At 42.0% G+C, this 12,099-nt stretch overlaps 1 protein-coding gene across 1 annotated transcript in view; it reads right to left on the bottom strand.

Annotated features, from left to right (window-relative positions):
• Positions 1 to 7: 7 nt before the first annotated feature.
• Positions 8 to 12,099, bottom strand: part of GRM7 (glutamate receptor, metabotropic 7) — a gene marked incomplete at both ends in the record, with an annotated part of 118,307 nt that continues 106,215 nt past the window's right edge. Inside the window, 2 exons of the mRNA XM_009706893.1 lie at positions 8 to 24; positions 5,725 to 5,971. Of these exons, the coding sequence (XP_009705195.1) occupies positions 8 to 24; positions 5,725 to 5,971 (264 nt within the window). The remainder of the gene's footprint in view (positions 25 to 5,724; positions 5,972 to 12,099) is intronic.

Here is a 12,099-nt window from a genome sequence, read left to right as displayed (position 1 = left end):
TCTTTCTTACTGGTGGTATGCAGTCTACAGGAAAAGTAAATACATTGGTATGTATAATACATCTGTTCACAATAAACTCTTCAAAGTTTGCCCTGTCATGGAGGCCATGACACGAATCCAACTGAAAGGCTCAGATTAGAGCAGCGATAGTGGAAAGCTGAGAGGCGCCAGTATAGGAAATTAACTCTGGGTTAGAAATAAAGGAACCGGTTCACAGAAGTTCAGGTACCTCTGAACATGGGAGCAGCTGCTCAGAAAAGAGCAGGTCTGGTTGATTATTTTTTTTTCCCCTTCCTCTCCCATGAACGTACTCTGGAATATTTTGGTTTTAGTTTAAGACTCCCCCGTCCTTCCTCACCCACGCAGTCACCCTCAAGTTCCTCAGCATCATCGACATTTTAGGTTTTTTCCTCTGCAAGATGGAAAATAGGCGACGTCATGTCAGGGATGTTAAGGATGAACAGGAATGAATACACAAATACACACCAGGGCATGGCACAGGAGCATTTGCACAGTGGTGTGTGCCTGTCTGTCCGAGAGAGGAGGTGCTTGTGTTCCACAGACACTATCCACAGTTTGCTGATGGGAACCCACAAAGCCAATGTCCTTTCTCAACGCATGGAGAAAAGCGAGGATGGACACGCACTGCTCTCGCTGTCTGGCAGCACACAGGAAAGCACTGTTTTAAAATACAAACATGAAAATGGTGCCTGGTCTGTTTAGGGACAATGGGAAACAATCGCACTTCACTACTGAAAACTGAATCAACTGCCAAGTAAGTTCTATTTAATGCTAAATAAAGGAGAAAGAGGAAAAATCCTCTTGAATACGTCTGTACAGGTACTGAGCCCTCAAAGCATCTGCTAATTTAAAAGTCCACAAAATTATAACACTACTGAAAATTAGACTGAAAAATAAGGTTTTAGACCTTAACTTTTTCTGGCTAGTTTATGGTGACACCTTTCCTTTGCCACCTCTCAACAAATCTCAACTGAACTCCTCGGGGAAAGCGGTCTCCTCCCATGAGCTGCTCCATCCTTCCAACAGTTGTTTGTCACGTTGATGCACCCAGTCTTTGCCACAGAGATGCTGTGTGCCTCCTGCTCACGACGATCTATCTACTACTGGGCTACTCTGCACTACTCATCTCAATCTCAGAGCCGTTCTCATAAACGGTGAGATTTTTCCCATGAGATTGGAAATGGGGACATCGAAGACCAACACCCTCTGTGCTGCCAAGTGCCGAAAGACCTTATCCCTACTCCTGCAAGAAACCTTCTTCGCAGAGGAGTCACTCCCAGGAGGCCCTGGGCAGCTCGGTTTCCTTCTCACAGCTGCTTCAAGAGGGAAATCCATGAGGGCAAACACCCTTCCACTAAGGTCTGCTGGTCCAGCCTGCGAGAAGTACAACCTCCACATTACCAAACAACCGAGATGCTGATTCCCTGTCCCTCTGTCTGGTAAAGCCATGAATTAAAACAAGTTGCTAGGGAAAAGGAGTAATTACACGTAAATCACAATATAAGTTAAGTACGGGTTGGAGGTTCAAATGTTTTTCTTACAGTGTGACACTCTGCTCTTGCAGCAGAAACAGAAGCAGATGACCGAGCAGAAGCACTCACTATCTGTTCAACTTCAGACTTGATGAGAAGCATCTTCCCAAATAGTGTGAAATTCGACCAAAGACACATGAGAGCAGAATGAACTCATTACACGGATGGAAGCTGCTGTGCACCAAATTCTGCTCATCTGAATCTGCTGCAAACATGTATTAGCGGGAAAAAGCCGTTGAATGAGCGAAAGCATGCACATGCCAGATGGCAAACTGGAATGATTAGGGGAGTTTTCATAAGTAGTGCAGTTTTAGATTGAAAAACTTGGCCTTAATACATCCTATTTGGCATGAAAGCCCTCCCAGGACATGGCCGGGGAGCTCAGCTTGTGAAACTTCTTGCTTCCCATATATCCTAACAAAAAGCTGCCACACAGTGAGTCCCTGTTCCTCCTGACGGGTGGGATAGAAGGTCAATGCATTTCAAGTGATTTTCCTCCCACGTTAATGCAGTTTCTTCTTTTATACTCACACTAAAGCCCCAGTGCTTTAGTCCAGCTCTCCTAAGTGCTCTGCACATTTTTTCTGAGCTCAGATTCCTGCAGATTGCTCAAGAGTTGTGTGCAATGTTTCCGCATGATGCTCAGCACCGCTGCTGAGGACCACCTCCTCTTAGGCAGCCACTCAGGTAATTTATAGGTCTCCCAGTTTCACATGCACATCTTCAGTTCATCAGGCATTCTTTTAAAAGTCTCCTAAATCATGGAGATTTTTTTCAAGGCTATTTTTCTGTAAAACCATCCCCATTTTGCTTTTGGTTTTAACTCTGGCATATAAGTAGGACAGGTCATAAATTTGGGCTTAGTCACCAAATTCTCCAATGTTTGGAGGTACATGAATCCCATGCCGGTGGCTCAGTGTTAATTGGTTCTGAGGAGATATGAAATATTTGTGTATTTTTAATAGAAATGGCAACTCCAGTCTCCAGTACCTGAGCAAGCCACGAAGAGCAGCATCACCAGGAAATAAAATAGAAAATCAAACTGGAAAACCCAACTGTACTTTTCCACTTAGGACAAAATACTTGGCAGCTAAATCAGATCGGCATCTAAGTTAGCTTTGCACTGCGCTGTTGAGTCTCAGACTCATCCTCTAATCCCCTTCCATTAAGGTACCTCCAGCCTGGCTCCGCGAGCTCCGGGGGAGCCTGGCCCAGGAGGAAGAGCCAGACCCCCCACCCCTCCGCTCCTCAGAGTCGCAGGGCACAACAGGGTGGCCACCTCCCCTCTGCTGTGGGGGCTATCGTTAGCCATCCTTAGTGGATCAAAACCAATTTGAAAGAGATACTGAAAATACATTCTTTGTGTTTGGTTTTGAAAGAAGATACTTGAGATTTTTTTAAAATGCTCTTAGCACTGATGCAAGCATCTGGGGCAATTTTTTGTTTGCATTTCCTATTTTCCAATTGATAAAATTCTGAAAATTTCCCCATACGCTGCATAAAATATTTTTTGAAGTTAAATTGCCATGAAAACATCAAGTCCTTCTTTATTTATGGACACCATATTCAAAATTTCACTGAAAATGAAGTTTGGGGAGTTTTGCTTGTTTGAGTTTTTTGAGCTCATTAATATGGTTGTCAATTTTTCCACCTAAAAATGGAACTGTAAACGTTTTTTTAAACAAAATATTCAAATTAAAAAAAATAATGAAATTCAGTTCAGGTATTTACTTGTATAGACAAACATGCTGAATGTTGCCTGATTAGGAGGTTGATTGACAACCTGTTGAATAATACAGGAAAGCTCCCATTAACTGTAGTAGTAGCCTACGCTGGGACTAAATGTACCCAAATACTTTAAGTACAGCAGTAGTTTATGTAATTTGATTTTCTGGTAATTTTCATTAACACACATATCCAGGGAATGAAATAGTGGTAGTAGGTGCAGCTGATAATATGAACAGATGGTACTATATAGATAAATAATTAAAAGATTTAAAAGAAAATTTATTTTCCAAGTCATAAAAAATTCAAAAGCCCAGTACTTGGGGAAAGACATATAAATTAATACTATTGCACGTTTCCTGGCTGGCTAGGTTGAACAAACAAATTTATGCGCTTTAGGATTCTACATGGAAGCAAATGAGTTCTCAGAGAGCCTTCTCCCTTCACGCACACTAATTTTGAAGTTGTGAGGGTTTTGCTCCCAGTGGACTTTACCCCAGCTTTAAACCGGTGTCAATGCAACCGGGACTGAAGACTGGATGCTTAAGGCAGAAAGTGGTACATCTCGGCAAGTGAGGGGATTCTGCCCCTTACTTCTTCTCCTGCCTCTTAAAAAGACATGTTCTAGTATCTAGTCCTGGATGAAAAAATGTTGCTTTTTACCAGAGACATGGGGATTTAAGTGGGCAATATTTGTTTACATATCTCCTTCCCAGGGAAAAATCTGCCTGTTCTTTGGTGGTGGTGGGGAAATATTCTCAGAAGTCTGAAAACAGCAACAAGATGCAGCACAGGAGAAGGATACCGGGAGGGGAAACCCAGAGTAGGAACCCCCCGAGCTGTGGTTCTCACGGGGGTCTACCTCTGTTTCTATATTGATCATTTCATTGTCAGAACTTCTATATTTTTCTTGTTATTCAAGTCTATGAGTGGAAATTTTTAGATTTTGATTTTTGCTGGAGGAGAAACTAATTCCAACTCATTTGACCAGAACTGCAATTAGTGAGATGCAGTTCAGCAACACACACTCCCCTGCCCTTTCCCAGCTGTCTTTCAAAATCCCCTTCCTTCCTCCTCCTTTCTCTCCCCCCACCCTCAAAGGCCTTTTCCGACCTGCCGTCTCCGGTAGCAGTCCTCCCCAAACACCTCGAGGAGCGGTCGGAGCCCGCACACCGGAGGGTTGGACCTCCCTAGCAGCAGGACCAGCAGCATCCCAGCGAGGGGAAGGTTTGTTTAGAGACCAGAGGCGATGGAAGGGGTTCCCTCACCGTGGCCTGTATTACCTAACAGAAATTGGACGTGGCAGAGGACTCTGCAACTCTCACTCTTGCTGGGTAATACCCCAATGCAGGAAATTTATTTATTTCCTCTTGGAGTGAGGGCTCTGTTCGGTACGACTGAAGGAGGCATCATACAGTCCTTCATTTACGAGAAGCATTTCCTGACTGTCTTATGTCAGAATCATAGTTCAGATAGTTCAGTTTCCGAAGACAAGATTTGTTTTTCCAGTTAGAATATATTTTGTATACCTGCATGATAAGACATCAGAGAAAAATACTCAAGAGGTGAATCAAGGGAGGAAAAGTGCTGTGTCAATAATTTGCTGGCTGTTTCCACTTTGCTTTGACAGCAGAGTTTCTGCTTTGAGGCAAATATTCAGACGGCAGTTAATAGACGAGAAGTGGCAGGGATTTCAGCAGCAAATGGATGAACGGATCATGGGCAAGGAAAGGGCATTTCTCCACATTCAGATCTGTTTTCATAAAAACTGCAGACATGCCTAAACCTTTCCAATATGCTACAAAGTTGTGCAGCTGTCTCCTTCCTCAACTCCTTCCAGATTCAAATGCAAATCAAATTTGATGGCCCCAGTATGTAATTTTGTGCTACAATATACCATGCTATGCACATTAAGGAAACTGGAAGTATCTTTTTGATCTATTTTCCCTTTAAATCAGTGGCAAGATTTACAACAGGACTGGATAAAATCCTCAAATGGGAATCTTCAAGGACTGTGAGATTTTTGCAAAGAAACTTTGCAAGAAACAAAATTATAACCCAGGTTAGCAGAGTTATCAATGAGTTTGATATTTGTTCCTCCATCCACCCTGGAAACTGTACCTGCCAGGGTTAGGAAGGTCTGAGTTTGACAGAGGCTGAAGGGTCTGGTACTCAAGGATGCTGCTGATCTTTCACTCACAGAGGAGAGAAAGGAGGAGGAGTTACTCGCAGTTACCAAATATTTTGCGAGGAGTTGCTGCCAACTGGTACAACTCAAAAAAGTGAGGAGGAAATAGAGAATTAAATATATATATATATATAATGCGAGACATCAAAAATCTTTAACTGAGAAGACCAAATAATATGAAGACCCTGAACCTCAGATATCGGTCAATGTCTCCAACCCGCCCCGGCAGCCAACGACCAGAAGATCAGCAGTACTTACTGTTTGGGTCTACGTTCTCGCACAGCTCCGTTTTGGCTTCGCCGTTGGGTCTGTCGCTGGGTTTGTGCGAGAGCCGTGACGACATGGTCGCTGCTGTGACCACAGCCTTGAAGCTGCGTTTCCGTTTCTGGACATTTAGCTCAGGGTGGAAGATGATGATGTACACCTTCGGCATGTAAAGCATCCCCAGGGCCACTGAAGCACTTAAGTTCATGGATATTGTAAGTGTGGTAGTTTGTATGTAGAGCTAGGAGACACAACACATGAGACACTATTACAAATAAGATGACTGGGAAGAAGGTTGTAGTTTTTCAAACATTAAGTAAACATTTAAAAGCAATTTTTAATGAGTTTGCAACTGAAGATGCGTGAGCCGAGACTTTTGCACTGCAGACCACCATGAGGTCCAACACACATCAGCTACCTGATACATCAGCAGCCTCTTCGGAGGCTCAATGCTAGAAACTTTCAGTGTCCTTAACAACACAGTTTCTACTTACGGTACACCTTCTGTTTGCTTATTTAAAGACTGAAGATTAGATTTGGATTGAAATAATGCTAGTATAAATTTAAATGTAGGTCTACTGTAAGGTGTAGAAGAGGAGCTATAATAATACAGGTTAGTAAAAAAAAAAAATCTTACTTTTTAAAAAAATTTGAGGAAGGTGGGATGTTTTTGTTTTTACTATACTTGAATTCTCTACAATTTGTTGAAATAACTTTGCAGAGAATACACAATGATTTGCATGCTCGTGACATTCAGCTATGCTTATTATGAAAAAATAGTACATATGCAAGTCAGAGAACAGGTACTGCCATGAGTATTCAAAGAAACCACAAGGATTTAAAAACATACTCTGCAAATATACAGGGGTAGAAAAGCCTTTTTTTTGCCTTTTTTTTTTTTTAAATTAATCTTTTCAGAGGACACACTTAATAGATAAACTAGAACAATTCTCGTGACTTAAGAGGATTAGACACAGTTAAAAGGCACAGAGACAGCACAGTACAGGTGTGAGGGAGCTGAAGAGGGAGCAAAGTCTCTGCAGATCCTCTTCAAAAATTAAATATACAGTAAATCCATACAGATGGGAAAATCATTACACATTGAGGATGATTTCTTCAGAACACTATTTCCTCTTCTCCTCCTATTCAGTGGTAATCAGTCTGAATTTCTGATGGAAAAACTCCATGAATAAGTATAATGGCAGAGTAAAATGCTGACTCTGCCCAGGTATTTCCAAATTCGCATATTTAGAAAAATATGAATGTCTCCAGACTTGCTAGTTATATCTATATAACAGTGGCTATTACAGTGATTAAGACTACCACTGGAAGCAATAAAATGCCTTAAAGAAAACATAAAAAACATGCTGTGCACGGATGTGTCTCCATACAGATGCAGACAAGCAGAAACTAAAGTGCTTTCTCGGTTTCTGTTTATGCATTATCAGAAGGAAACAACACTGATGTCGTCAGAAATTTTGCCAAAGTCAGGACACTGGGACATAGCCCATCTCATCTGGTGAAAAGATACGCTGGGCCAAGTTACATCATTTAAGGCTGGGAGGGAGCCCAAGGGGTCACCTTGTCTAAACCCCTGCCCCAAATAAGCCATTCACACCAGAACTACTTCTGACAGATCACCCCGCCGACCCATGTCCCAAACCCACCCTCTGAGGGAGGTTTCACACCCTCCTAACCGAACTCTTGCAGAGTGCTCAGGTCTCCAAAACGTTCGGTCTGTACCTGAAGGAAACCGCTAACTGTCCTCTCCTGCTGGCACGGAGCGTAGGCGGCCACCACCCCCTTTACTACCTTCTTTAATATATTTAAATAGTCACTGTCTTTCGGAGAACTTTTAAAGCTTGGCATGGTACCACGTTGCCCCTTGGTCTTTGACAGATAATGGGGTAATTTCTCCCAACTTCAGCCACTGGGAAGACCTCAGGCCCCTCTGCCTCCCCCTGACCTGGACTCTGCTGTTGACCCGCTGCTTCACCGAGATGCGATGCTCCAAAGCGAGCGTGGTGTTCTACGGAAGGCCTCCTTGCTGGAGGATTATTTTTCTGAATTTATTTCATAGGGCTGCTGTGAAACACGATGTTTATTTTTCACAGTTGGGTAGTGTTGCTGCCTGCTGCTCTCCGCTGCAGAGTTACTACCTGGCTGGTTATTCCTCACCTTGTACCTTGCAGCTGAATACTGTTACACTACAAGTATATACTTTTATTTCTATGCACATAAGCACTATGACTATTTATCTTATAAGAACATTTAAAAGAGAAGACAGTTTGCAATGCATTTGCTTCCTTGGAACTGATCCTCCTTTCAGTTATGTTCGCATAAATCAGCCGTAACTCAATCGAGGTCAAGCGTATTGCATTGATATAAATAACACAGACTTAAATATTTATGTAATAAATTTAACAGCTAGAAGCGAAATATATAAAATATAACATTTAAGCCTGAAGGATAAACGGGAATATACCCTCCTTATATTCAAAGTGTTTGTAACTTACTACCAGCTTTTATCCTTGCTAAGTTAGGTAATTATTATTTCTATTTTATGAAAAGCTCCTGCAATTCTTACAGGAGCTGCAGGTACCAACACCTCAAAAGGCCAGGAAGATGCTGTGGACTGCATACTCGACAAATGACATTACACCTAGGGACTGCCTGGCTCCTAGCTCTGTATACAGACCACACATCTCTCTGCTAATACTTGGGAAGAAAGCTTGCTTAAATAACGTCTGCAGCCCTTACGGTTTAGTCCGAAAAGGATGTGGCTCTGTAACATGTGTTTAATAAGAACTACTATATATATATAGTATATATATACACACACAAGATATGCAACTAAACCTGACAGGCACTGAATACCTACTAAGTAGTATTACTGAATGAGATCTACATTTCTAAAAGGTTAGAAAAGATCTATGTCAGTGAAGAGTTCTATCAGAAATACAGAAGATGTATCAGTACTTCAAAGCGGTGTTTTGTTCAGCAGTTCTCTCAAACGACTTGAACTCGCAGGAAGTCTGTTCAAGTAGACATATGGTGAAAAATGCACAGTAATGTTTTACAACTAACTCTTGATTCACTTCCCTAGAGAAAATAAAAACCTTTACACAGAAATCACAAATTTGGACCATAGGGCAAAAAAAATTAAAAAAAAAAAAAAAAGGAAAAAAAAAAAGCTGATGCCACAACATTGCCAGCATGACACGCATAATTAATTGTTTATGTTCCATAGACAGACATAGCACCCAAATCCCACTTCTTCAGCATGGAAAACAACAGCTCCCCATAGGAATTCTGATGAACTTGTCAGTTAAGTGAAATAACTTTATATCACCATGCTCATAAACACATATGTTCTAGACACACTGTGTGTGACAACAATTGAAAATCCTAGAAAAGCAGAAGTAAGGATGCATTTTGAGCAAGAGCACTACGTAGCAAGTTTTCAAATGGGTCCTCAGTAGAAGTATTTGGTACCGACACACAGCATTTTCTGAATTTCGGAACCACTGACGAGTTGGATATGCACTACTAACATTTCTTTTCAGAAAGAGAAGATAAGAACAAGTGAAGATCTTGCAGATCTTTTCAGAAGAGAGAAGATAAGAACAAGTGAAGATCTTGCGCCCCAAGAGAAGAAGGGGATCCTGTTTGGAAGAGGACACGACCGCACTGAGGCCACCGACTCCGGCGCAGGAGGTGGGTAACTACATTCAATGAGCCCTTGGTTTTGCGGGTACCATCAGCTACCGGCAAAAATCTACCAGTGGAGACATTCGCTGTCCTCCGAGCCGCCACTCCTGACACGGGTGTTTCGGGCAGGGGGGCACAGGTTCCCTGAGACATCACAGGCGATTGCTCCCGAGAGCAGCGGGCAGATTTCTGCACCAGTGCTCCAGCATCTCCACAGCCACACGCTACGGCCAGCAGCTTCCCTACTCCATGGCTCTCCATGGGCTACACCAGTGGGCATCTGCCCTTGCTTGGAGGTGACTTCCCCTGGGAATGGCGTGACCCAACACTTTCCCCTTAATCCTGGGCTGCCATGATTGCAAAAGCTGCAACCAGCAGAGTGCCAGTAACACTTTTATCTAAGTGCACACAGGTATTAATTTTTTATCTCCTTCTGCTATTAAGGGTTGAAGGTCAAACAATTATTTAGTCAACGGGGTGTTTTGCAGCACCACACCAGCGAAGTTTCCTACCTTACAAATGCCGATGGGAGATAAAAGGAAAGCGAGAAAAGAGCTTTTGTAGAACAAGGCAAGATGAGTGACACACAATGCTTCTCATGACAAACGGGAGCTTTATAAAGATAAGGGAAACTAATAGATATGCTTATTATGCAGAGCCTTAGTTTTATGTATTTTATCTCTGCTTTGTGGTTTTACCAGTCAAACATTAAAAAATGCAGTTTACGTGAAACTATTTCATTTCTTATTTCACTTCTTCTGATAAACTCTCTGAAAGCGTTTTAGATGAATGCAAATGGGTGACTTAAAATACAAAGGATAAGATTTAACCGACAATGGAAGTCTAATAATTCAGGCATGCCTTTTACAGCTGGCTGGTGAATCTGGTAGTTCCCAAACCTGAGATCACATTAAGGAATTAAGATGCAGATTCAGTGAGAGATGCTTGAACTTGACATGAATGAGAACTGGCATTGAGCTAAGTATTGCCAGTGGAAATCAAAGCTTTCTGAAAGCAATGCCGTGTTGGTCTCTGCAAGCCCACTCCCGTGGAGGGTTTGAAGCCATGTTTGCTACGACATAAGGACAAAGTCATTCTGGAGGGTCATCCTCACTCACATCTCTCCCTTCTCTCTCAAGTAGGTTCTGAATTTTGATAAACTTTAACTTAAACTTAACACACTGCCATTACAAACGCATCAGACTTTGAAGCAGTGCATTGGAGAAAACTCAACCCTAAGGATATCATCCACATGCAAAGGCACCTAGATTTTGTAATGTATTTTACATAAATGATTTCCATTTGAATTTTAGATTTCTATGTTTTCCAGATTCCTGCTTTATCCATGCAAATGACAAAAATTACCTTCAAAACCTTGAGAGAAAATTAGACTGGTCTTGAATGCACACATCTAACCAGCAATTTTTATAGAACAAATTATATGAATGGACGATTTTGCACGAGCTAGGATTACTCTCAGAAGTAAAGCACTGCAGGATCAGGCCTTTTGGTCTGTGCTAACCCAGTGGATAGGTTTCCAACTGCTGGGCCATAAGAACTGAACTTATAGCTGCAGATCTTAGAAAAGTCTCTTTAGTAGTCAGAAATACTTTTTGTAGCCTAATGCTTTGCATTCACAGTCCAATCAGGAGTAACTGCTTCTTTTATCTGATTCAGCTTTCTAATTACACAGTGAATTGTGTTATTTTGCAATATGGAAATAAAGTGGTAACTTGAGATATTTTTGGACTTGTGTTATCACAAACCAATTTATCTCACTTTTATATGGGAATTAAAACAAATGTTCTTACATATGAAGTAGACAGTTTATAAATCTCCCAGAAGACTCTTCCAGGTCATCTGAAGATTTAATTTCATTCTCTACATTATGTTGTGCAAATATAAGAATGAGAAACATTTTTTAATAAAAATTAAAATTAGCTGCCACTGCGTTATATGTTTGCAAAAATATGGAAAGTAAAAAAATTTGAATATAAATGCGTTCTCAGACATTTCAGTGTCTAATGTCCCTAACTCACTGAAGTCACCACATCATTTTAAAGGCATATAAAAAAAAGGAAAAGATCTGTTTTCCAGTGAGATCTGCGCTTCTTGTACTTGACTTTAAATGGGCTTTGCTTGGGAAGGCCCACTGCCCTTCTCCCTCCAACAAAGGTGCTGGCCTTTTGTTACCCAAACCGCTGCAAGGGGCTACCTCGCATTTTTCATAGAGCAAGGCCAGTGGCTGTTACGGTGGCCTACGGCCAGGACCCAGGGCAGATGTCACCGTGCAAAAATCTCCAGTCGGAAAGCATCCAAACTACGCTAATTCAAGAGAGACCAAAGAGTGAGCGGCTCCTTGCATCCTTTCTGGGACCCCTTCTGCCCCTCTGACCGAGGCTCGGCATGGCAGGAGGTCAGGCTGTGGTCACAGCCCCGCGTGGGCTACGCAGGGGGTGAGGGTCCCCTCCTTTTGGCAGCATCACACCCTCAGCTGAAAACAACCCCAACCAGCTGTAAAAGCAAACGCCGTTCTCATTTCCTTAGACAGCTTGATTTATGGAAGTTTCAGGCGACGGCAACTTTACCCAGGCAACCATGTCTTTCTGCAAGGATTGTACACTTCTGTTGTCTGAGAAATATAAAATACCATGTGTG

Source organism: Cariama cristata, unplaced genomic scaffold (genome assembly GCF_000690535.1).
Source record: "Cariama cristata isolate BGI_N322 unplaced genomic scaffold, ASM69053v1 scaffold1529, whole genome shotgun sequence".
NCBI lineage: Eukaryota > Metazoa > Chordata > Aves > Cariamiformes > Cariamidae > Cariama > Cariama cristata.
This window is presented reverse-complemented; position numbering and strand designations above follow the sequence as displayed.